Source organism: Hemicordylus capensis, chromosome 3, assembly GCF_027244095.1.
Source record: "Hemicordylus capensis ecotype Gifberg chromosome 3, rHemCap1.1.pri, whole genome shotgun sequence".
NCBI lineage: Eukaryota > Metazoa > Chordata > Lepidosauria > Squamata > Cordylidae > Hemicordylus > Hemicordylus capensis.
Genome location: NC_069659.1, coordinates 21,441,688 through 21,468,100, shown reverse-complemented (window position 1 = coordinate 21,468,100; position 26,413 = coordinate 21,441,688). Strand labels below are relative to the sequence as shown.

General features: G+C 46.2%; 1 protein-coding gene and 1 non-coding gene across 7 annotated transcripts in view; one reads left to right on the top strand and one right to left on the bottom strand.

Annotated features, from left to right (window-relative positions):
* AMOTL1 (angiomotin like 1) overlaps nucleotides 1-26,413 on the bottom strand; it is a 97,734-nt gene that overhangs the window by 40,969 nt on the left and 30,352 nt on the right. For 5 of the 6 annotated variants that reach the window (XM_053309617.1, XM_053309616.1, XM_053309612.1 and 2 more), the window contains 2 exons: nucleotides 5,817-5,960; nucleotides 710-1,619 (listed from right to left, as the gene is read on the bottom strand). In XM_053309617.1, the coding sequence (XP_053165592.1) occupies nucleotides 710-1,619; nucleotides 5,817-5,844 (938 nt within the window). In that variant the 5' untranslated portion in view covers nucleotides 5,845-5,960. The remainder of the gene's footprint in view (nucleotides 1-709; nucleotides 1,620-5,816; nucleotides 5,961-26,413) is intronic. The other variant, XM_053309613.1, reaches the window with a different exon arrangement.
* Nucleotides 6,980-7,051, top strand: TRNAT-UGU (transfer RNA threonine (anticodon UGU)). Its single transcript has one exon. It is a non-coding gene; the product is annotated as a tRNA-Thr (tRNA).

Here is a 26,413-nt window from a genome sequence, read left to right as displayed (position 1 = left end):
TCTGCAGCGATACAGGTTGCAGAAGGGGTGGGGGAAGGTTGCATATCATCCACATCAGTGTACCTTCTAACAGGGATTTCCAGATATTGTTGACTACAATTCTCATAATCCCCAAGCAGAAGCCATTGAAGCTGAGGATTCTGGGAGTTGTAGTCCACAACGTCTGGGAATCCCTGTTAGAGGGAACACTGATCCCCATGCTTGTCTGTAAAATCCACACACACACCACTGCTTTACAGCAAAGAAGTCAGTTCCCAAACCTGCAACTGCTGCTGGATGCTTATTTGTACCCTCAAAGGGCGAGTTCACATGATCACTTGGATGCCCAGGAAAATATCAGGAACCGGGAGCACATGCTCCTAGCAGGCATATCATCTGAACCTGCCCAAGTCTGATTCCTGAGCCTTTCATCCAACACACCTGAAATTCCCTGCCTACTTGTAACCAACCAGCTGAATGGAGAATGCTGGGTGGAAAGCTCAGGAACTGGACTTTGGTGGGTTTGGACAACACGCTTTCCGGGAGAACGTGCTCCTGGTCCCTGACATTGTCCTAGGCACCAGATTTCTTTGGATCTTTCTTCCTGGGCACCAGACTTCTTTTGGACTTCTTGGCAATCATGTGAAACCTGCCCAAAGTCTTGCTTCAGTTTCTCAAATCTTTTTGAAAGAAGTTTGAAGAAAGGCAATCACAGAGGTTACAAAATTACCTGCTCACACCATATTCTGGAGGGGGCTGATATCGGACAACAGCTGCTTCCGTTCTTGCCGGCTGTGGAGCAGAATAAGAGGGCTTCACAGTCTCCTGGATTATTCCAGAATGTTGGTCGTTAAAAAACATCCCTTGCTCCTGAGTTTTGCTCACAGGAGAGGCCACCTGCTTGCTTTTGTATGGATAGTCTGGTGGTGGCCCCCTTGGATCCATGCCTTTTCCGGAAGCCTGGGAAGGGGGTGGCCCACTGGTTTTGACCCCTTTGTTTCTCCCTGAGATGGAGGGATACTGCTTTGTGCCATTCTTCTCCAGCGACAGCTGCATGATCCTCTCACTCAAGGACCGCACGTGGCCCTGCTTCAGTTCCTTCAGAGCTTCATCTTTATGGGCTTGCCCACTGTTGGCCCGGGCCAAAGTAGGCCTCCCTTCTGTCCTTGATTTTGGACAGGAAGTGCCAGCCACATAAAAACCTGGCCCGACAGCACTGGGCTGGTGGCCCCTGAAAAATTGAGACTGGGCTTTGGCCTCTTCGTACGTCGGGAGTTCCTCGTTGTTCTGCTGAGGCTGGGAGCCTCTGGACTGTTTCTCCATCACCGTATTGTCCCCTTGATGCTCCTGGCCTTGTGGTTCCTGGCGTGCTGACTGCTGGACCATTTGTGGGTCTTCCGGCACGAGGTTTTCCGTGGAAGAAGAAAGTGTGCTGGCAGTGGAGTTGGACGGTCCTGCGCTGCCTGTGGCCTGCTGCTGAAAGGCCAGCAGGTTCATGTTCTCGCTTGGGTTGCCATAGCGCAGCTCCTGGATCAACCGTTGTAACACAGTGCCAGGGGCAACGTCCTCCGAACCTCTCATTTCCACCTCTGAGACCTGGAGGGGATTTGGAGGGTGGAAGTTGTACAGAGGGTCTTCAGCTATAGCGAGAGTGAGAGAGAGAAAGAGTGAGAGAGGGAAGGAGAGAGAGATTAGAGGGAAGGAGAATTTGGAATTACTACAGCTTCTAAAGAAAAGCGGAGCCATCTTTTCATGTCTTTTCCCATTCATTACCCAAGGGGTTCTTAAGCCTGAGGTCGTTGGATTACAACTCCCATCATTCCCAGCTACAATGGCCAAAGATGGGGGTGAGGGGACTTAGTTCAGCACTATCTGGGGATCCAGGTTTGAGAACCCCTTCATTATCCTATTGTCCACCTCAGCCATGAAGGGTCCCCAGCTGGCCCAGGACAGGCTCATGATCTCTCAGCCCAAACTATCTCAGAGGGATACAGTGAGGACCAAAGCAGGAAATCTCATGGAAGCCATACTGAGCTCATTGGACAATGGGTGGGATGCATTCACATGTGATAAATAAGAAGGTGGGGAAGTACAGTATTCCTTTGCAGTTTTCTCTCCATAGGTACTTGGGAGTTGTCTTATACCGAGGCAGAACTTTGGTCCATCTAGCTCAGGATTATCTACACTGACTGGCAGTGGCTCTCCAAGGTCTCAGGCAGGAGTCTTTCTCAGCCCTACCTGGAGGTGCTGGGGATTGAAAGTGGGACCTTCTGCATGCAAAGTGGATGCTCTACCACTGAGCTATGGCCCCATGCCATCTTCAGTGACTTCTTTTCTCTCCTGGTCTTCTTTTTATACTTCTTGTACTAACATTCAAACTATTATAATAAAATCAATAAAAATTTAAACATGGAAACATTCAAACTATTATTATTATTATTTCTTGTTTACACAGACAGGTGTAATTGACTGGTTTGTTTTATCCAGACATCGAGTCCTTCCCAAGGACCTATTATTATTATTATCACCACCACCATCATCATCATCATCTATATATTTAATTCTCCTGGGTGTGCCTTTCGAACGTGAGCCCCGGCAGCGCAGCTGATTGGCTGGGCTGCGGGGGCGCCTGATTGGGTAAGGCGCACCCAGGAGAACAGCGGCGGCGGCCATGGCCGCTGACGGGCTGGCCTGGCAGCGATGGGGAGGACAGGCTGAGGGGCGAGGAGCGAGGAGGCGGCAGCGCAGCGGGCCCCGATACTGGGGTGGGGGTTGGCAGGCCCGACAGATGGCGGCAGTGGCTCTCGGCGGCCCCCGCTGGCGGCAGCGGCGGCTCTTGGTGGCCCCGCTGGTGGCGGCGGTGGCTCTCAGCCCAGCGGTGGGCCCGCCCGTGGAGGCATGCCGGCGGAGACTGGGGTGGGGGGAGAGAGGCAGCGGGTTTGGCCCGGCTGCGGAGGCGAGGCGGCGGCGGGCCAAGCCGCGGCACTCGGCCCGGCCAGAGACTGGGGCGGTGAGGAGAGAGGTAGCCAGCCCCAGAGAGTGCACAGATGCTCTGTGCAGGGGTCGGCTTGTTGTTGTTGTTGTTGTTGTTGTTGTTGTTGTTATTATTACATTTGTATCCTGCTTTTCCTCCAAGGAGCCCAAAGCAGTGTACTACATACTTGCGTTTTCTCCTCACAACCCTGTGAAGTAGGTTAGGCTGAGAGAGACATGACTGGCCCAGAGACACCCAGCTAGTATCATGGCTGAATGGGGATTTGAACTCGGGTCTCCCTGGTCCTAGTCCAGCCCTCTAACTACTACACCACGCTGGCTCTGCTATGTCTATATTTATTATCTCTATATATGTTCCTCCTCTGACTCTTCCCTCTATAGTAAGGCCTGCTCAACTTTGTCCCTCCTGTAGATGTTGGCCTACAACTCCCATAATCCCTGGCTATTGGCCACTGTCGCTGCAGATGATCGGAGTTGTAGTCCAAAAACAGCTGGAGGGGTCAAGGTTGAGCTGGCCTGTTCTAAAGGAACAAAACTGATGGTTAATCCTACAATCGCCCTTTTTCAGAGTCCTTTTTCTCTTGCAGCTCTCTTCTGCTGGAATGTAGTTCCCCCTTGCCCTGTATGCCCTGTTGTGACATGCAAGGACTTCCTTACGAGACATCTATTAATCCTTTTTAATTACCATACAGCTCAGAGATGTTGCATGGAGCCCAGCTTTAACCAAAGCGAGGGAAATTCGAAGGCTTGGGTGGAGGGGTGGGGAGTCAGACTTTAAGGTTGGGGGAGGGTGCACTTACCCTTGGTCCATCTAGCTCCACTTTTCCCCTGCTGGCGCTCAGTTATTCAAGGCTCCTTCGGGGCAGCAGCATACCTCCCTGCCGCCCTGTCTCCTCTTTGCCCGGAACTACTCAGAAGTACCTTGCGTGTGTGCATGTGCCAAGTGCATGAGCATGTGCGTTGGGTGAGTGTGTGCACATGATGTGCGTATGCACATGCGCCATGCACCGGACAAAGAGGGGACGGGGCAGCAAGGAGGAATGCTGCCGCCCTGAAGGAGCCTTGAATAATGGAGTGCTGGTGGGTGGGGGGAGTGGAGAGAGGGGTAAGAGCACTCTCCCCTGCCTTTAAAGTCCGACCCCCTGCCTTTGAACCAGCAGATCAGCTGGTTGTTCAAACCAGTTTGGAGGCCCTTAAAAGGGTCTCTGAGCGGGTACGTGCACATCCCTACTGTGTGACATCTGAACCAGCCCTAGTGTGTCTGAACCTATGCCACCTTACAAATGATGGTTTGCAAGGAACTGCCAAAAATGGATATCAGGTCATGGTTTTGAAGCCAGTTTCCAGGACACATTCCGAGCCATGGTTTTCTCTTATGCCTGGACTGACAAACTATTGACAATCCACATGTATGGCTGTTGCTGTACCTCAAGAGGCTGCTGCATCTTAGAGATGGGAGTGAATTTATGAAGTGGAGCATGTAGAAGTTATTTCTACCCCACATTTCTGCTAGAAAGGGAACACATCTATATACAATACAATACCCAAATTAAGAAAACATAATAAAAACAGCAGCAAAATCCTTTATGTTCTAACTAGCAGTCTAAAAAATGGCCACAAGAGGAGCCAAGTGGGTATCCCTAGGAAGGAAATTCCAGAGGCAGGGCACCACTACCAAGAAGGCCCTGCCAACTGGATTTCAGTCAATGGGTGGGTCAGAGCAAGGGCTCAAGGCCAATCTCATGAGTTGGGCAAGTTCATATGGGAGAAGGCAGTCCTTCGGATTTTGGGGCTTAAAAGTCAAAGTCCGCATTTTGAATCAAGCAAGGAAGCATTTTGGTAACCAGTGCAGCTGGACCAAAAGAGGTGTAACATGATTCAGTAGACAACAACTGTAAAACATGGTTTGTCTGTTGTCTATTTGGAAGTTCAAACCATGGGGTGGGTTCTTAACTATGGGTAGCACAAGCCATGGCTGGTGTGACGTCTGAATAGAGACAGTGAGAGGAGGAAGATGGAGGAGCTGGGGGAAGTGATGGCAGGCCACTTTGGGAAGGGAAGAGACCTCGACTGCTCATCGAGCAGCCTACCTGCCAGGGGCATTACAAGGTATTCAACATGCTGCAGCATGCTGAATGCTGCCTTACCCCACATTCCTGGTGGGGATCAGGTCAGGCCCCTTTCGAAACTGAACCTTGCAGGCTTTGAAAGTGGTGTGGGCAAGGAGGAGGGAAGGTTTCCAGCAGCCTCCTCTTCTCTCCCTGTGCTTCTTAAATGTGAAGAGAGGCACTCTTTGCAAAGCTTGCAAGGGTCATAGGATCATAGGAAGCTGCCATATACTGAGTCAGACCATAGGTCCTTCTCACTCAGTATTGTCTACACAGACTGGCAGCAGCTTCTCCAAGGTTGCAAGAAGGAATCTCTCTCAGCCCTATCTTGGAGAAGCCAGGGAGGGAACTTGAAACCTTCTGCTCTTCCCAGAGTGGCTCCATCCCCTGAGGAGAATATCTTACAGTGCTCCCGCATCAAGTCTCCCTTTCATATGCAACCAGGGCAGACCCTGCTTAGCTAAGGGGACAAGTCATGCTTGCTACCACAAGAACAGCTCAGTTCCCAGCTCCCCAGGGTGGAGAGCAGCTTGCTGCTTTGCTGGCACCCCAGTAATCTGCTGCTCGAGGTGACCGCCTCACCTCGCCTCATGAAAGGGCCGCCCCTGCTGCCAGCAATGCTAGTTGTCAACCAAGGATCCAAAGAGCGCCATTCATCATGAAAATACAATATGAGAATCCTAACAGCAGCTGGGAACACAGCCAGAGTTCACCAGGACAAGAACGAGGACTTACCTTCAATACCACTGATTGCCTCTTCCATTAACGGAGAACCATCTTGCCTGCTGCCAAACAGTTGGGAGTCTGTGTAAAGACAGCCAATATCTTCCAGTATCTGAGCAGGAGTACTGGAGGTATAGCAAACTGATGCAGGGCCTACTGGGGGAAAGCAGAAAGAGAAAAGTTATTCCTCGGTAAACGATTCACCTGAACACTTTTCCTGTGGTGATTCAGGTTTGTGGCTTCTGAATAATTTTTAAGTATTACTGGATGAGCAAAGCAGTTGTGAGGGGACATCCAGTGTATCCATATTTGTCAGTGGCTCGCATAGTTTTGGATGTCCGCCTACATGTAGGGATGACTGCATGCTGAAATACATTTTGGTGCAATAAGAACAGGGTGCCTAGACAAAGCTTGCCACAGAACTGCAACAGAGAGGAAATTCTAGGGATTTTTTATTTATTGTTCGATTTGTATACCGCTTTTCAAGAAAATAGTCTCAAAGCAGTTTACAATATAATTAAAACAATGGATAACTAAAATGCAGAGGTACAGACGATTTCAAAAATTAAAATGATACATAATGAAAATACAAAAGTACAGATAATATAAACATAAAAATATCTCTATTTAAAATTTTAATAACCCATTAAAAATACATAAAACACAAGGCAGAAGCAGTAAAAACAATACTCTCAGAAGCCTGGGCGAAGAATCACAAATGCCAGCTAGAGATGACCCAAAAAGAATTGGTACAGTAGGTTAAAAAAAATCATAGGAACATAGGAAGCCATGTTATACCTAGTCAGACCATTGGTCCTTCTAGCTCATTGACTGGCAATGAGCACATTGACTGGCAGCAGCTCTCCTGCATTTCAGGCCGGGGTCTCTCCCAACCCTACCAGGAGATGCTGCCAGGGATTGAACCGGGGACCTTCTGCATGCAAAGCAGACGCTCCACCATTGGGCTATGGCGCCATCCTCAGATGGTACCTCAGGCTCTCCGTCACTGGTGGAAAAATAAATAAATAAAATAGACCATTTGATGCTCTTTCATTGTACCCCAAATCTACTGCCTGAAGCCAGTTGCCTCATCTCGCCTCAGTCTGACACCAGGAATGGTTTAATGAAGGATCCTCACTAACCTTGTTTTCAGCAGTAGATCATGATTGGGGAATGGGGCTGTAGCTCAGTGGCAGAGCATCTGCTTTGTACGCAGAAGGCCCCAGGTTCAATCCCTGGCATCTCCAGGTAAGGCTGAGAAAAATCCCTGCCTGAAGCCCTGGAGAGCCACTGCCAGTCAGAGTAGACAATCTGAGCTAGATGGACCATTGGTCTGACTCAGTATAAGGCAGATTTCTGTGTTTCAGCTTTTCTTTTCAGCAGTCAAAATACTCTCTGAGGGTGGAGGCTGATGAGAAGGTGTTGACAAATTTCCTTTGGCTCTAGGAAGCAGCTCCAAAATTTAGAAGCCAGTAGGGATGTGCACGGAACGGGTTCAAAGAACCAGTGGTTCCACCAGTTCAAAAGAGGGTGTGTGTGTCTTGCTTTAAGAACGGGGGAGGGTGCACTTACCCTTCCTGCTGCTTTCCCCCCACCGGTGTCCATTTTTTAAAAAGCCCATTGGGGTGGCAGTGTATCTCCCTGCCACCCCGTTGCCCCAATTTTCCAGATATGACCAGAAGTTTCTGACATATGTGCCAGTGCACGCAGGCACGTAGGAGACATCCGGTCATATTCGGAAAATGGGGGCAATGGGGCGGCAGAGAGGTATGCTGCCGCCCCGATGGGCTTTTAAAAAAAATGGACGCCAGCAGGGGGGAAATGGTGGGAGGGGTAAGTGCACCCTCCCCCACTCTTAAAGCAGCACCCCCGCCACCTCCAAGCCTCCCCGCCGCAGTTCCGTGCACCTCCCTAGAAGCCAGGCTGCCCTTTGTTGCCCTTCAGCAGGGCAGGATTCCTCACCTTGCTTGCTTCCTCCTCCTCCTCCTCTTGGTCACATCCACCTTGTTCAAGCAGGTGATGGACCAATGTGACCAGGAGAAGAAGGGAGCAACCTGCCCCTGCCTTGTGAGCTCCCCCTTCTCCTGGTTGTATCAGTCCATCACCTGCCTGAGTCAGACAGATGCGACCACAAGGAGGTGGGAGCCACCTGCCCCCACTCTGCTCGCTCGCTGCTCCTCCTGGTCACATCCATCCATCACCTGTCTGAGGCACCACACTTAGATCTGCAGACACCATGGCAAGTTAGCATCTGGGTAGTGTTGTGTGCTAACATAGAAAAGGAGTGAGAAGGCAGAGAGGAGGCATGGGAATTTCATTTCATACATTCACTCACTCATTCATACATAGAGTCTAAGGGCAATGGAATGAAGCCCAAACAAGACATGACAGGAATGCCTTAAGTTAGACATCTCAAAGCTAAAGGGGACTTGGCAGATTCTAGAACTGAATCCCAATTCTTGAGCAACATTGTTATGGGAAGCGACCTTGCAAGCTATCCAGTCCAACCTCCTGCACGATGGAGGAAATCCAGAGCTAGAGCCAACAAATGGCTCTAGCAGATGGCTATACTCTAGCAAATGGCTGTACAGTCTCTGCTTGAAGACCTCCAGTGAGGAAGAGGGAGAACAGGTAATGTTCCCAGGGATGTTTTTGTATAGGGCGGTATACAAATTTACTTACTAACTAACTAACTAAGTAAATTTGTATACATCTAACATAGTTGACATAGTTAGTTAGTTAAAATGACATCAGACACAGGGGGCATAGTTTAGCTCCCAAACGGGAGAGCAGACAATAAGTCTTTAACATCCTGTGTGTGACAATTCTTCAGGTACTGAAGAGTCACATCTCCCGTCAGTCTTTTCTTTTCTGAACTATGCATACCCATTTCCTCCAACTTTTCCTCACAGGCAGGGCTCAGGAAATTCACTAGTCTACTAGTTCATGATGAGTGAAAAATGATTACTGACAAGTGAAAAAATAAATCCTGAGGAGTAATGTACCAACATAGCTCAAGGAATCATCTGACGAGTAAAATATTTTGTCTGGCTGGTGAACCAAGTCAACATTTCTTGACCCCTGCTCATATGGCTTGTTTGGAAAAACAAGCCCTATGACCACCTTCGCTGCCCTTCTCTGACCCTGCTCAAATTTGTCTACATCTTTACTGAAGTGCTGCACTCCAGATGAGATCCAATTAGTGTGGAATAAAGTGAACAATTACTTCTCATGACTTGAAAACTATAGAAAGTAAACATAGAATATAGAATATTCTATATAGAATATTCAATATTGAATATTTCTATATAAAAAACTATATAGAAGTAAACAATTACTTCTCATGACTTGAAAACTATAGGTCTATCAATGCAGCCCAAAATGTATTCTATTAAATCACATCTACTACTTGCATGCCATGAAGTAAAACAATACTTTTATTGTTTGGATGAAAGCAGACAAAAACCAGTTGTGCTTGCATGTGGCACACAGTGATGCACAGACCCACATACATCTTTTATCACAATACAGTTAGCCATATCTATCTACTGTATCTATTCTTTTCCTGAACATAGCACTAGGACAGTGCCCTTTGAAATAACACTCAGGCTGTTCACACAAGCCAGAGGCCATTTTCACAAGAAAACCTGAAATTTTGAAATATCTCCTCCATCTGCACAATTATATCACAGCCACAGAACCAAAACTGTTGGTCTAGAGTGGAGAGGCTGAACCAAACTAGATTTATTCCACCACATATGGTGGAATGTAGAGTCGTCGTAACAGAATGTTGGAGAAAGCTGCATGCCAAAATGTCAAAACCACTGGGCAAAACATAGTCGTGGACCCTAATCTAGATCTACTGTCTATTTTTGATGGCGTAAAGAAATATATGTTACACAAGTTTCTAATTACTTTCATGCTTGTATCAGCACAAATTGAAGTAGCCAAGCCCTGGAAATCATCCAACAAGAACTTTGGTATCAAAAATGAAGTTATGCAGCATTATCTGAGAAACAAATATCGTGTCTGCTTGTCTGAAGGAATAACCAAGCCAGCCAAGTTCCGTTCTGGATGATATCCCTTCATTATGTGTTTCAGTAAAAGTGATTTCCGCATAAGACTACCGTCCTCTCCGAGACACTTATGGAAAGATATATTTGGATAGCAAGTTGCTTCTGGGAACTCTAACTTCTCCATGCTTTATATCTTGTTAGCACTGACTGTGCTCTGTACTGTGACCCCTCAAATAAATATTAAATAAATGAACATTTTAAATAGAGTTTCAGATATCCAGCTTAACACAGCAAACACACAGCATGCACTCCAGAGGAGGGGTGGTTTTCATCAATTTCCCAATTCATCTGAAGACCACTGTGCTCCCCTACTCTATGTCCCTGAGGTTGGTGCAGCCCACAGGGACATAATTCCAGGAGTCACAGTTTCGGGCTTCAGGAGGAAAGTGAGAGAGACAAGAATCAGTCCTCCTCTGGAGTACATGCTGCGTGTTTGTTCACTGCACCAATGCTTTATTGGTCTGGATGTCAGTCAATGTTTTCAAGTGTCCATATTCTCCATTTTCCAGTATAAAAAGAAGAGGAGAGCTAAGCTTTTCTGTGACAAAAGCTAGCAATAGATAACACTTATATTTCTAGAAACTATCATTTGAATTAAGAGCTAGCATGGTGTAGTCATAAAAGAGTGCTGGATTATGACTGAGGAGACCCAAGTTCAAATCCCCATTCAGCTATGAAACCCACTGGGTGACTTTGGGCCAGTCACGTCTCGTCTCTCTCAGCCTAACCCACCTCACAGGGTCCTTGCAAGGATAAACATAACCATGTATACCGCTCTGGGCTCCTTGGAGGAAGAGCAGGATATAAATGTAAAAATAAATAAAAGACATATGAAGCTGCCTTATTCTGAGTCAGACTTTGATCCATTTAGGTAAGAACTATCTACACTGACTGGTCTTCCTTCCCAGCTTGAACCTGAGATGTCAAGGATTGAACATGCAACATTCTGCAAGCAACGCATGAGCTATAGTCTCTCTCTCATCCATCCAGACAATTAAGAATGCCCATTTGCTGCATGACATGAACTTCAAAACAAAATTCACACTTTAAAAGGCCATTTTTGGTATCACTGGTGAAATGGCCTTCAGATTATATTTTAAACACATGCTCTCAATTTCTGCATGTCAATACAATTTATTTGGTGGGCGGCAGGGAGTGGGGGAGACCCACCAGCATGTTCTCCCAACACCCTGACATACAATGTCAAATTCCTCCAGTGTGTTTTACGCCAGTCCCAGGTAAGCCTGTGGAATTTGCCCCTCCTTTGATTTCACTGTTTACTGTAGTGACCTTGTACATTTTGTTAGGGGAGGTTTAGGTGAAACTCTAGAATGCAGCTGTATAGATAACATTCCCTAGGTTGTGAGTCTGTGGAACTGATAACAACAGCTTGAAAGTTCAGTGCTTGGCAAAGGGCCACAAGCCTAAGGATATTCTAAAGTTTTGCACAGTCAATAGTGCAAAGAAATAAGAAATAGGTGCCTGCTCATTTGCCCCACAGCTCTTCCCTGCCCTTGCCAAAGCCCCATCATGATACTCCTTCTACTATCACTTTAGTATGATTGCAGCGGCTTACCCTGGCTTTTTAAACCTGGTATAACTCTACAACACAGAGATAAACTTTATCCAGCCAGAAGAAAGGTATTTAAGGGAACGTCATCTTCGCCACGAGCCCCATTGCCCACTGACATCATATGGAGAGGTTCAGGGGCGTAGCTAAGGGAGAGGGGGCCCGTGTTCGCCGCTCTCTCTGGCGGCCCCTCAGAATGAGGGAGATAATGAAGAAAATAGGGAGGGGTGGAGCTGAGGCCCCTGGTTCTTTGAACCCTTTTGCTCAATTATAGCTACACCCCTGGAGAGGTCTGTCTGCAGTTGCCACCGGCTCGTTTGGTGGCTACACAGGGACAGGCCTTCTCCGTTGCCGCCCCGAGGCTTTGGAATGCGCTCCCTGCTGAAATAAGAGCCTCCTCATCTCTGACAACGTTTAAATGTCTCTAAAGACACATTTATTCACCCAAGCTTTTTAGCTAGACTTGTGGTTTTAAATTGTTGTAAGGTTTTAATTTTTGTTTTGATTTCTTTTATATTTCTGTAAACCACCCAGAGATGGAAGTTTAGGGCAGTTTACAAATTAGATAGATAGATAGATAGATAGATAGATAGATAGATAGATAGATAGACAGACAGAATTAAAGAGCAGACCACCTAAGGCAGATGCATTCCCTCTTTATCTTAGGGGCTTTCCCAGACAGCAGGCTTTACCATGGGTTTCCTGAGAGGCTTTTATGCAAGTTCGAAGCTGCCAACAAAAAATAAAAATGCAAAAACTGGATTTTTCAGCCCGGATATAAATCGGGCCACATTCTAAAGCACAGTGAAAAACCCGAATTGTGTGTGAAGTGCTCCCTGATAGCTCACAGGGACTTCGGGGTAATTCTGGCCAAAATGTGAACAACCCCTCTCCATTTCGGAGGAGATGCAGGCTAAAGGCCAGGTGTGCAAAACTTCCTGGTCTGGTAAACACCTGGCCTTGAAAAGTTAGAATGTTCACCAACATTCCATAGGGCCAGTCTGGCTTATGCTCCCCATGACCCAAACCAAGGGGGATGCTCCAAGAGCTTGCCCATCTTATACAACCTTCAGGGACATATTTCCGGATGCAATAAAATACTTTTGGAAGGAGAGCCGCAAAATTTGCTCCCCCTGCATGTGCATGTGCAATCAGTTACGTGGCAACTTTGCGGAGTTCCGCAACAGTCTCTGCGAGGGCTCAGCTCTTACTCTACCCTCGTAATGCTGCAGATTGCAGAACAATCTGGTCACTATGTTTCCGAAAAGGAGGATGCACTGTTGGATCAGAAGTTCTCAACCTTGCATCCCCAGATGTTGTTGGACCTCAACTCCCATATGGTTGTGGATGCCTTTGGCCGTTGTTGCTGCAGATGATGGAAGTTGTGGCCATCTGGGGACTCAAGGCTGGGAAATACTGTGCAAGAACAAAAAATCCATACTAACTGAATAAATTAATAGCAATAAACCACAGATCATCATATCTCTCTTCACTCCAATTCAAATTAAATGATTACACAAAAATTAACCAAGGACCAGTTTGTATATGCATGTTCATTACTTGTTCCCATCACATGCCTCTGCAAACAAATAACCACAGCTAAATCTCTTTCACTGTCACTGAATGTCAACTCAAAGCACAATGTTTTTTAATGGAGACAGTAAATACATTTGCTGAGAGCCACCAAGCAATCACATTATGTAATCAAATAGTCAAGGGGGATCACCTGATGCAGAACATGTGAACCAGCGCTGAAGTCACATACAAAGTCGATTCCAAGGGCAAAACACAGGAAAACAGCTTTTCACAACAATGTCCGTGAACTGGACGTAATAGAGTGTCAAGGTACAACTCAGCTGTATAAGAACAAGGGAAGCTTTATACAGAGTTCATCTAGCTCAGCATTGTCTACATAGGAACATAGGAAGTGGTCATATACCGAGTCAGACCACTGGTCTATCTAGCTCAATATTGTCTACACACACTGGCCGCGGCTTCTCCAAGGTTGCAGGCAGGAGTATCTCTCAGCCCTATCTTGGAGATGCCAGGAAGAGAACTTGGACCTTCTGCATGCAAGCATGCAGGTGCTCTTACCAGAGGGGAATATCTTACAATCTTACACATGTAGTCTCCCATTCAAATGCAAACCAGGGTACACTCTGCTTAGCAAAGGGGACGATTCATGCTTGCTACCACAAGACCAGCTCTCCTCCTATTGACTGTCAATGGCTCTCCAAGTTTTTAGGCTTCTTCCTGAAACCTTGGAGAGCCAAGGAGTGAAGCTCAGACCTGCATCCAAAGCAGATACACTTCCAATGAACCATGGCCCTTCCTGTGCATATAAACACATAGAAATTCAGGAACTTTCCACAGCAGAGCGGCAAATGCAGACAGATGGGCCTCTTGCTCTAAAAAGGCCTCCCCTCCATCTTGCTCAAATTGCAATAGTCAGTCATTTCATTCCTTAATCATAGAACGAAAATGACAAGAGGGGATCGGTTTTACTACAGCATTCGAACTGGGAACTGTGGACAAGAGAGTCATGGTTAGCATCTGGAGAAAGAGTAGCAAATCCAGCTCACGCTGACTCACATCCTTTTATGTGGTGGTTGGGAAATGTCTCTCCTACTGCCTCAGGGCAGCTTACATTAATTTGCCTTGTTTTTCTGTCATAGACAATGTAGGTGTTAATAGGGGAAATACGCAACAGCTAAATGAAAGGGCCAATTCATTAGATGCAGCCATTTCATTGAGAAACTAGTTATACAGCCTCTTGCATCTTTTTTACCATGCACAGCAAAACCAACCAACTTACTTAATCAAACACAAAAAGCAGGTCTGTACAGCTCTTACAAAGCTTTTTAGGTTTGAAATGAATGTAGATCAGGGGAAGGTAGAAAGCGGATCAGGATCTAATGGTAGATTTCTGGGTGATCTTCAGTACATCAGCAAACACTTCTGACTTTCAATATTTTTACAACAGCAAGTAAAACTGTATGGGGGAAATTATCTGTCATGGCTGCCGTTGTGCTAATCCAGGGCTGCACAACTTTGGCCTTCCAGTTGTTGTTGGACTACAGCTCCCATCATCCTTAGCCACAGTGGCCAATAGTCAGGGATGGTGGGAGTTGCAGTCCAGTATCAGTTGGGAGGGCTGACCAGTGTTCCCTCTAACAGGGATTCCCAGATGTTCACTACAACTCCTAGAATCCCCAGCTGCAATGGCTTTTGCTTGTAGATTATGGGAGTTGTAGTCAACAACATCTGGGAATCCCTCTTAGAGGGAACACTGGGGCTGAGATTATACACCCTATGCTAATCAGATTTTTTTTTAGACTTGGTGTTCTTCATCTATAATTAATTATTAATTATACCTACAGAAGAGCAATGAATTAATTAATACTAATTCGTTGCTCTTCTGTAAGTCTTCATGCACCTTTCTGGGCCAGTTGTAGAGTTTTTATGTTAGATCGGCATCCTTACTCTATAATAACTCAGACATGGATTTGCACTTATATATGCACATTATCCTGGTTTATAGTTCATGGAATACAATTATCTTGCTCCACGCTGAGCCAAGGTTTCTGCCAAGGTTGGGATCCAGAACTGCAACAGTCTTTGGGCAGCTCCGAGGGCAAGAGTCAGAACCTGGCCAGCACTGGGCAAGGGAACAAGAGCTGTGCACGACGATGCAGAAGGAATGTTGCTTCAGCAGTTTCTTGCAGTAGACAGCCAGTTTTTATAGCTGCTCAAGCAGAGTAAATTGGCTTCACTCCTTCCCTAGGAAAGGCTCTGTTTTAAAAAGGAGTCTTGCCCATTTGCTTAAGTGCTAACTCTAGCAATGCTTGTGGCCTCTGCTAAGACTGACAGGTCCTCAGGGGACTCCTCCATGTTGGAGGATGAGTGCAGGGCTGTGTCCTTGGGGGTGCTGGCTCAGGTCCCCCCACGTGTCAGGGGTCCCAGTGGTACAGAGTCCACCAGGATCTGGATCACAGGTTCTTCCCACCCCATCTCATCCCCTGAACCTTCTGCCTCATCCCCCAATTGGGGGGTCCTGGATCCAGGGTCAATGCAACACTAGGTAATGGGACCTTGTTGGCAGAAGTCAGGGTTCTAGTAAAAAGAAAGAAAAAAGAGCGGGAGAGAAAGAGGAGGATTTCCACAAGTCTGAACTGTGTGCTCCTCTAGTGTACATATGTCCTAAGATAGTTTACTCTGCATTGTCTCTAGAGCAGGGCCAATGTCTATAGTTAAAACATACAAATAACCTCATAGACCATGGGCTAGTTCAGACATGGGAAAGTACGGTTTCCCGTTATGTTAATATGGCTCCTAGCCCTCACACTACCTCTTTCCCACTACCTCCTGGGCTCCATCACAGTCAAGAACCATGATGGCAACATCCTACCATGGGTCTGGGGCTCATGCAAAGCAGGTAAATATGGTTTAACTCTTGAGTTCCAAACCGGAAGGTGGAGCCACCTTCAAAGGCTGGTTTCACATCCTGGTTTGGAAGCCAGACTTCAAATGAGCCATAGTTAAAACTGACCAAGATACTGATGAGCCACATAATGGCACAGTGGGGAAATGGCTTGACTACCAAGCCAGAGGTTAATGGTTCGAATCCCCGCTGGTATGTTTCCCAGACTATGGGAAACATCTATATCGGGCAGCAGCGATATAGGAAAGATGCTGAAAAGCACCATCTCATACTGCATGGAAGGAGGCAATGGTAAACCCCTCCTGTATTCTACCAAAGACAACTACAGGGCTCTGTGGTCGCCAAGAGTCAAAACGGACTCATACACTTTACCTTTAAGGTACTGATGAGTGTGTCTCACTACATCTGAACTAGCCCTTTCTGTTCTGTGACTCCACAAATATTAAAATCAAATAACAAAGCATTCATTCTATTTTCTTTCCATCACTCTCTCACAGTGCTAATCAAAGCAATTCCACCATTCTCCTTACATGAGCAAACCAATCATCTGAGGAGGACATTTCTGTAAACCTCCTGTGATTTTTCTCCTGTTCAGAGATAAGCAGATTTTAAATTCATTTCTATCTCTAATTCTTTACCTGCTTCATGGGCAGATTTAGATTCTCTGGCAGACCAACTAGAGGGTCTAGGAGGACCAAGTTCTTTTAAACTGTCTTTAATGTTTTCATTTTTATATATGAGCCTACAAAGATAGGGCAGGAAAGTAATTTAAAAGAAAATGTGCAACCCTCGGAGGCTGGCAGTAAAGTACTGTGTAGGAAAATATCAGAGTCTCCAATTAGTATGCTTCCTTCCTTCCTTCAGCACTTATCTGAACTTGAATTGGGTCCTGTACATCTTTTGAAAATATTTCACTATGGATTCTACTCATGGCAGAATGGAGATTTACATATTTTAAAAACAAACAAACAAACAAACACGTTGCTTGCTTGTTTTCTCTCTGAATACTTGATAAGCCACAATTTCCTACACAGAAGCTGATCTCAGGCTCTGTCTAGATCAGGCCTGCTCAACTTCGGCCCTCCTGCAGATGTTGGCCTACAACTCCCATAATCCCTGGCTATTGGCCCCTGTGGCTGGGGCTTATGGGAGTTGTAGTCCAAAAACAGCTGGGGGGGGCCTAAGTTGAGCAGGCCTGGTCTAGATCATGGATTCTCAACGTTGGGTCCCCAGATGTTATTGGACTTCATCTCCCATAATCCCCAACCAAAGGCCACTGGGCCTGAGGATTATGGGAGTTGAAGTCCAATAACATCTGGGGACCCAACGTTGAGAATCCATGATCTAGATGACATGACACATACAATGAACATACAGGGGGCAGGGTTTGTACCCACTGACTCCACTCCCCAACCTCCATACAGTCATCAGAAGCTCAGAACAGGCACTATATACATGCAACAACACGTAAGCACAATCAGCACCATGCATTTTCACAGGGTACCGACTGGGTAGATGAAGTCTGTGCGTGTACTGCCTGAATACGAGGAGGCTCTATTCAGAAATATGGATGAGTGCACAGAGGTCAAGGAGGGCCAAACATACACAATGATTCTTATGCTAAGCAGCTGCTGCTAATATCAGCAACTGTCCTACCACTTAAAACTTTCTTCAGAAATTATTCTACTTTTGATATTCTACTTTGGAGGCTAGATAGGTGACTACAAGAGAGAGAGCCCTTTCAAATTATGGAATTTCCCCCACTACTCATATCTTCCTGGTGCCATCTGTACTATCTTCTAGGTGCCAGGCCAAGTTCATCCTTTTCTCCCAAGTTTTTGATGGCTTTTTCTTATATTTGCAGCCCCTTTACCTGCCTAATCCACTACTTTTATTTGGGTTGCTTGTCTTTTAGCTCCTGACTCAGTACGGCTTTTTAATCTGCTTGCTCTGTAGTTTATCAGTGTTATTCCATTTTATTGGGCTTTTTCAATTGCGAGTTGCCTTGAGGCTGTTGCGACAGATGAGGTTAAAAATACTTCAAACAAATGAATAAATATGCGCAGCCTCTCAAGCCGTAAAGATCGTGTAAGCGATGCACGGCAGCTCATCCAGTAATGGAAAACATTGGCCTCCTCTGTAGAAAATTGTAATGTCGAATAATATGAACAAAAGAAGCTGTAGAGGAAAGAAAGAGCTGTATACAAAATGACAATTTGCAGCAGTCCAGTGGTAGATCTAATATGAGGCAAGGGGAGGCAGAGCTGGTCCATCCAAACCAGGGGTGTAGGAAGCTTGCTGGCGGCCAGGAGGCAGGTTGCCGCTGCCGGACTCTCCCCCCACTGCTCCCCGTGTGCATGCACTGGCCACACCCCCTGCATCAACGTCAGATGCAGGAGGCACGGCCAACACCCAGAAAGGAAGGCTGCACAGATCCTCTCTTACTCCTTCCCGGCTGGGGAACAAAGGGAAGAGGAAACACCCAGACAGCGCTTCATTTATCAGCTGGAAAGAAGCACGAGTGGGGTCACGCTTTGCACCCCAGTCAGTGAGTGCTTCATTCACTGCAGGATGCAGGAGGAGAACAAGGGGGTGCCGGGGAGGGGGGGTTGCTGTGGTGGCCCCTTAACTCTGGCGGCCTGGGGAAATTTGTCCCTCTTGTCCAATGGTCCAAACTACCTCACCACATGATTAACCAGTGTCGTCCCTGTGCATTGGTATAGGGGAGGATGTGCGCACTGATCATCCACACACATCCTTATTAGGGATGTGCATAAAACAAGCTTCAGGCAGTGGTTCAGCTCCACGGGGAGGGTAGCGAGGAGTGGGATCTTTTTTTTTTAAAGAATAGTAGGCCCTCACCTGCTCGTCACCACCACATGCAGCTTCCTGCTGCGGCGGCGTTTGTCCCCAAACCCGGCACATGGCACCCACATGCGCATGCACGGATGCCATGTGTGTGCCGGCGCTGCAGGTGGGGTCTTGGGACAAGCACCACTGCAGCACTAAGCTGCATGTGGTGGCAGAGAGCAGGTAAGGGCCTGCTCTCCTTTAATGAGTGCACAATCCTCCCCCACCCCAGTGCACAGGGATTACATTCATTAATCATGCTGACCATGCAAATGGCCATCGTGCCAATGGAGAGGAGAGCTGGTCTTGTGGTAGAAAGCATGACTTGTCCCCATAGCTAAGCAGGGTCTGCCCTGGTTGCATCTGAATGGGAGACTTGATGTGTGAGCACTGCAAGATCTTCCCCTCAGGGGATGAAGCCGCTCTGGGAAGAGCAGAAGGTTTCAAGTTCCCTCCCTGAGAGATTCCTGCCTGCAAACTTGGAGAAGCCGCTGCCAGTCCGTGTAGACAATATTGAGCTAGACAGACCAATGGTCTGACTCAGTATATGGCAGTTTCCTATGTTCCTATGAAATGAGTTCTGGAGAGCTTCCGTTGGCCCCTGCCAGCCCAAAATTGTTTAAGGAGAGGAGAGCTGGTCTTGTGGTAGCAAGCATGACTTGTCCCCATAGCTAAGCAGGGTCTGCCCTGGTTGCATATGAATGGGAGACTAGAAGCGTGAGCACTGTAAGATATTCCCCTCAGGGGATGAAGCCGCTCTGAGAAGAGCATAAGGTTTCAAGTTCCCTCTCTGGCTTCTCCAAGATAGGGCTGAGAGAGATTCCTGCCTGCAACCTTGGAGAAGCTGCTGCCAGTCTGTGAAGACAATACTGAGCTAGATAGACCAATGGTCTGACTCAGTATATGGCAGCTTCCTATGTTCCTATGCAGAGGCCATGTTTGTGCTGGCACCGCACAGGGGCAGCTGGGAGACGCCCTGCTAGCACATGGCATAGCTGTGGGAGTGCCCAGATTACAGCAATGGCAGCAATCGAAGGAGGAACAGGTATGGACCTGCTCTCCTTCGCTTTAAAGGGGCTGTGTAAGTACTCGTCTTAAAAGGGATATGCCCGCGATCTGGCCGCCAAATTGCATTTTAAGCACATCCCTAGTGAAGTTGTGATTTTATTTCATCATTCTTTGTGTGCTAATTTTATGCTGCTGCAAGCCACCTAATGCTGCAGTGGAGAAATGCTTGACTAACAAGCACAAGGTTGCTGGTTCGAACCCCCACTGGTACTGTATTGGGCAGCAGCGATATAGGAAGATGCTGAAAGGCATCATCTCACACTGTGCGGGAGGAGGCAATGGTAAACACTTCCTGTATTCTGCCAAAAGAAAACCACAGGGCTTTGTGGGTGCCAGGAGCCGAAATTAACTTGACAGCACACTTTACCTTTAAACCATCTCAAGCAGCTCTGGAGAGGTGGGATATTTTTTTAAAAATGAGAGAGAGAGAGAGAGAGAGAGAGAGAGAGAGGGAGAGAGAGAAGCGACAGGAATAGAGAAATAGAGGTCAGCAGCAGCATGGAGAAAATTCTACAAGTCAGGCGGTGAATGACTGCACTTAAATAACTTGCTATGTGGCCACGATTGCCACAGAATAAAAGCAGCCTCCACACATGTGCCCCAGCCCTGAATGGACTGTCTGATATTACCTTGCTAGGACTCAGGACCTGGTGGGAAGAGGCTGGAGCTCTGTGGAAGAGCATCTGCTTTGCACATTTGTAACAGCTATACCGATCATCTAGTGCAGGAGGAGACCGAGTTGAGGCTTCCAGGAGCTGCTGCCTCCTCCTTGTCTGAGTCTTGGGAGCTATCAATGTGGAGCAGTGGCTTGCAGGGACACAGCCACTCGCTAACTGGCCGAGTCGGTCGCAAAAAAAGAAGGGATTTAAATATCTAAACCCTTCAAAATGGCCATCCAGATATCTGATCAAAGGCAACCGATTAATGTTCATTTTACAGAGGTGGAACACTAATGCTGAGAGAGAAGTACAAGGCAGCGAATTTCTCTTCTTTGTCTTGTTTTGCAGTTTTCAAACAGTCCAAGCTCCTGGAGAGCTACTTCAGAAAGTCCAGGAGCCATCTATATATTTAATTCTCCTGGGTGTGCCTTTCGAACGTGCGTCCCGGCAGCCCAGCTGATTGGCTGGGCTGCGGGGGGGCCTGATTGGGTAAGGCGCACCCAGGAGAACAGCGGCGGCGGCCATGGCCGGGGAGCCAGGCGGGCCCGGCCGCGGAGGCGAGGCGGCAGCTGGCAGCGGTGGCTGCACTCGGCCTGGCCGCGGCGGCGGCACTCAGGTCAGCTAGTTATGATTATTCCTTGGAGGTAATTTATTTTATGACTGGGAGGTAATTTATTTTATGACTGTTTGTTTTAGATTTGTCCCTGAAGAGGGCCTCTTTGGCTGAGGGGTATTAAGGCTTAAAGGCTTGGGTCAAGAAAGTCCCTGTCATGAACCTCACCGCCTATTGAGATCATCTGGGGAAGTTGCCACCAGCTTGTTTGGTGGCGACTTGGGACCTGGCCTTCTCTGTGGCTGCCCCAGGGCTTTGGAATGCGCTCCCCATCACAATAAGAGCTTCTTCATCTCTGGCTGCCTTTAAAGAGACTCTCTCAGGCTTTTCGTTAAAAACATTTTTAGAATGGTGTTAATTATTTTTATGCTGTTTCCTGTTTTATTCCGGAGATAGTACAACAATTTGTTCACTGTTACCCTGACCTAGAGTTGCCATGCCCCCATTTTAAGCATCTCACTCAGATTGCTTAGCCCAGTCAGAGTCGCCCGGATTTCAGCTTTCATCATCATCATCATCAAAGCTAAGTTTTAGCCCTTTTAGAAGCAGAATTATGAAGCAAAACATACAGTCACTATTCTGATTAAAAAAAAAAAGTCAAGCCAATTTACATAATATGCGAATTAGGCACCCAGATTTGGAAAGCGAGAATATGGCAACCCTGCTCTGACCTAATGCTATGCTAACCCTTTCCTCTATGTAAAAATGACAGCAATTTTATCCTAAGCACATGGGGGTAGGATAAAGAAAGGGCCATTACACACAAGCTGTAAGTTCAGTCAGGTAACATGCTATCATCTATTTTCCATCTCTAGGAGGGTAACGTTGCGAAAAACCACTATGAACATTCATCCTCTAAAATGGAACCATTGTCCAGAATCTGTGGGCCTGGGCTCAGGGATTAACAGACAGAAACTTTTCTGGACAAGTTATTAAACATACATAACTGTCCCTTTACATTTAAAGGTAATTTTACATTAATTAGCTATGTAACATTGTTCCATGTCCATAATATAGGCATGCACAATATAGGTGTGCACATGCACATGTGCGCACACACACACACACACACACACATCTTTATCTTGCTCTATCACATGTACTTACACAGTACCTCACACAGGTTTTGCAACAGAACTGAAAAATTTGTGCATGTAAAGTTTTGTTTAACTTTCTTCTAAGGACTTTCAGCATGAAATATTCTCAGACTCCACTATGCCAGCTTCCACGATATTTGTGGTTGTAAGAATTTTAGGTACAGCTCCTACACATGCCAGCTACACTCAGCAATGACTCATGTTCGGGCATTTTCCAATGCAAGGGGGCGGGGAAGAGACTGTTAAGTCACAAGTTTTCCATGCCACATATTAGAATCAATTTGCATATATATGGGAAACAAGTGCTCAAGGACACCTCACCAACGTAACAATATTTTATACACTTAAGAATTGTCAAAATATTAAAAGTCACTCACAGTCAATATTACAGTGAATTACTGGAATCTGGGGACTAACAACATTCACATGTGAATAACAAGAAGTCCAGATTTGTGATTGCCCAAATACGAATTTCTCTACGCAGACGCTAACAAACACATCTAGTTGTCTGTCGACATTTACTAGGTGTTACTATGAGTCCTCAAATATTCTCCACAAAGATCGTCAACGTGATCAAAGGCGGTCAACATTCACCCATGAAATGTTGACTGTCAACACATTTCAGACACTCACATATATTAAAGCCAATGAGAGACAAGACAATGTCTCATCTCCCCTCTGTTTGTCACAGCAGAGAATAACTGCAAAATGCTGCAGCCATTCGAAGGGTTGTGGAGTGGGCTGGGCGAGAGCCTTCACCACAGCATACTATTCAGGCACGGTTGGCCTACTTCGATTTGGGGCCAAAAATGGAGCTCTATAGCTTTGTCACACACACACACACACACACTTCTGTGGAATGACACTGGGCCAGATTGGGTGAGATGCACATCAGTACAGGCCCAAATTAAGGAGATATTTCTTAAAGTTTACAAACCAGATTACAAACCAGAAAATAGGTTTATTATGCCCCTAGCTGGTGCTAGTAGATATATCTTCTGGGGTAAACACATATGTAAAACACTGGAGAAATCAAACCATGACAATGGACATCTAGTATTAGAATTTATGGCCGATCACAATGTCGGAAAAACTAACCCATATTATTCGGTCTCATTCAAAGCAGACTACAAATAATGCTTTCTATGTTATATGGCCAGATTTTATTCTTTACACCAATTGGGAAAATTTTGGTGGTTTTCCTCCTTCAGACAATATTAGAGTTTGGATGGATTGATGAGTCGGGGTTTGTTGTATTATGTTTTGCTGTTTGTGCTTGAAGCAATTTTTGTTTGTTTATTTTATTTATTTATTTAGTAAGGCGGGGGGAATTTGCCCACCAGCACACACAATAAGGAAGAGGTTGTGCAGAGAACACGCCCGCTGTGACGTCATCACAGGATTTCTGATATTCTGTCAGTGCATCCTTTTATCATGTGAAGAGGCTGTCCATCTGAACTGCCCCTCTATACATTCTCCCAATACCTCTTGGAAGGTATTCAGAGCTTGTGTAGAGGGGCAATTCAGATGAACAGGGCCCTCATGAAACAAAAGGAGGTGCCTTATCACTTGTGCTGGCAGGCATCTCATCCAAACAAGCCACTAGCTACGATTACCCTCTCATAGGCAAAGTTTGAGTTACTAGTCTGAAAGTGTTAAAACCCCATATCAGGTGTTTTGGTAGTGGTAGTGGTGGTGGTGGTGGAGGCGGCGGCAGCGGCGGCGATTACCATCACAAGTTGTGATGAAGGAGCTATAGACTACGGTTTCTTCTACACTATCTGTTTTCTCCAGAATTTATTTATTTAACATATTTGTATACTGCCCACTACCAAAGTCTCTAGGCAGTTTACAGCAATAAAAAAACTCAAAGATTTTTTAACAATGAAAACATATTTTAAAATATCCAGTTAAATGCCCATAAAAACTACCAAATAGCTAAAAAGCTTGGCTGAAGTGTCTTTAGTTGTTTCTTAAAAGCCGGCAGAGATGGATCAGCTCCACTCTCAGCAGGAAGTGCCTTCCACAACTCTGGGGCAACTACAGAGAAGGCTCGCCTTTCAATCGCCACCAGATGAGCTGGCAGTACCCTCAGATGGACCTCCCCTGAAGACCTTAATAGGCAGTGGGGTTCATAATGAAGAAGGTATTCTCTTAAATACCCTGGGCCCAAGTCATTAAGGGCTTGGGCCTTAATGGCTCGGGAATTAACAGAATTAACATCATTTGCTCACTCAGTTACATGGAGAATCCAGTTGATGTTGCTACCAAACAGTTGCAGTCAAGTGTTTCTTTTGTTGTCCTGTCCTGGCAAGCACTTGGTTTATGGTGATTTTTCTGACTTTAAAGCACAATTGCAATGCCAGTCTATCCACTGTGGACTGACAAAGTGCGGCTGAGACTTCTCCCCACTGCTGACCCTTTAATCAATCCTTTCCTCACATCCCTCTGCCACAATGGGCCCTTTAAGGAGTTACGTTTTCTATTTCCAGCCAAAGCATACCCCATAGTTTGCTTGTTAATTAATTAATTTATTTATAAATTAATTTATAACATATAAACAATACATTAACAAATTTATTGTTAATTGCAGTCATCAAAAATCACATTTAAAAATTAGCCGGCCAACGGCAGAGGCTGCTCAAGCCAAAAATAGGAAAAATCTACTTAAAGGGCTGATTGTGTCTGGAAGCTATCAGGAAATGCTAACCCAGGCCCAGTAGCGAGGATGGAGAAGGAAGAAAGAACTAATTAAAGGGCCCGCAGCCAGGAGAAATGGGACCACTGCGGATCTGGACTAACTTCTGAGAAAGCACATATTAGTCCTTACCCGTGAGGATGAGCATTGCCAGGATTTTTATGGGAAATATTAACTACCTCACGGAATCACAGCTTTAACTCCACTCCCAGCTGTTTGCAGAAGAGCAGTGCCCCAGCAACGCTAGAGTGGGAGCAACCAAACTTGTTCAGCTTCACATGGGCAACCTAGTACTATGGTCACCTGGCAGGGGTGTAGCCACCATAGGACAAGGGGGGATAAATGTCCCTGGGCCACTGGCGTGTGTGTGTGTGTGTGTGTGTTTGTGTGTGTGTGTGTGTGTGTGTGTAGGCTGCCAGGATGCCCCCTCTTCCCCAGGCACACCCCAGTGCAGCGCACCATTGTACACTACTGCAGGGCACACTACCATGCACCAGTCATGCCCCTTCTGCCTGCGTCAGCACACCTGTGTAGAGGGGCATTACCAGCACCAGGCACGGACATGTTGCCCATCTAGCCAGCAAGCACTTCCTTCGCTGGCCCAGCTGGATGCTTCTTTCCACTCTCGCTCACGCCCACCCTCACATCCCGTCTCTTCCTAGTTGGACTTCACTAGACTTCCAGGAAGCAGGCCACATTTGCTAGAGACGCATTTGGAAATACAGTGTTCTTATGAATTATAGGAGCTAATTAAATTTTTTTAAAAACCAAATCGTAACATAAAACACAGAACACTTCTTAAATAACAGCAGACAGCTCACAGCATACACAGCTGGCTTATGTTCAGAGAAACAAGTGTAAAAGCAATCTTTTGTAGCATTTCATGTCATCTACCCACACACCAGCTGGAATGGACTTTGAAGCACTCGTGCCAGTATAAAATCCCCCACAATGTCACAACATCACAACTACAGTCTTTGAGGTGAGTGGGGGTGGGGGGGATATAGAGGTGTTGCACATGAATTCAAGAATGCTGTTTTTGGAGCATATTAGCATGCACTGGAAAAGAACAGAAGAGGTTGGTTGTTATTTAACATATTTGGGCATGCATGAAAAAATGACCAAATCATTATTTGGCTTATATTAACCGGCAAACCACTCGTTCAAAAGTGACTGAATAAGAAGGTAGATAAAGATCAATAGTTTCTAATGGGTTTTTAATTTGCAAAAATCAGTTATATTAAGTGTCCCTTAAAAATTAACATGGTTTAAAAATAAGACTGAATTGAATGCAACCAATATGCTGATGTCTACACAACGTAATGTTGCAAAACTGAATCAATGATCCTTTGTCAAACGTATTGAGCTGATTCACACATAATAAGAAGCCTTATGCACTCCTCTTTCTCCTTACATGCATTGATCCAATGATCTACCATTGTCCCTTGCCAACCGCGGGTTTCCCAATCACGAATTGAGTATCCATGACTGGCAAATTGTGGTAGGTCTCATCAACCGCAACCTGAGTATCCACAGT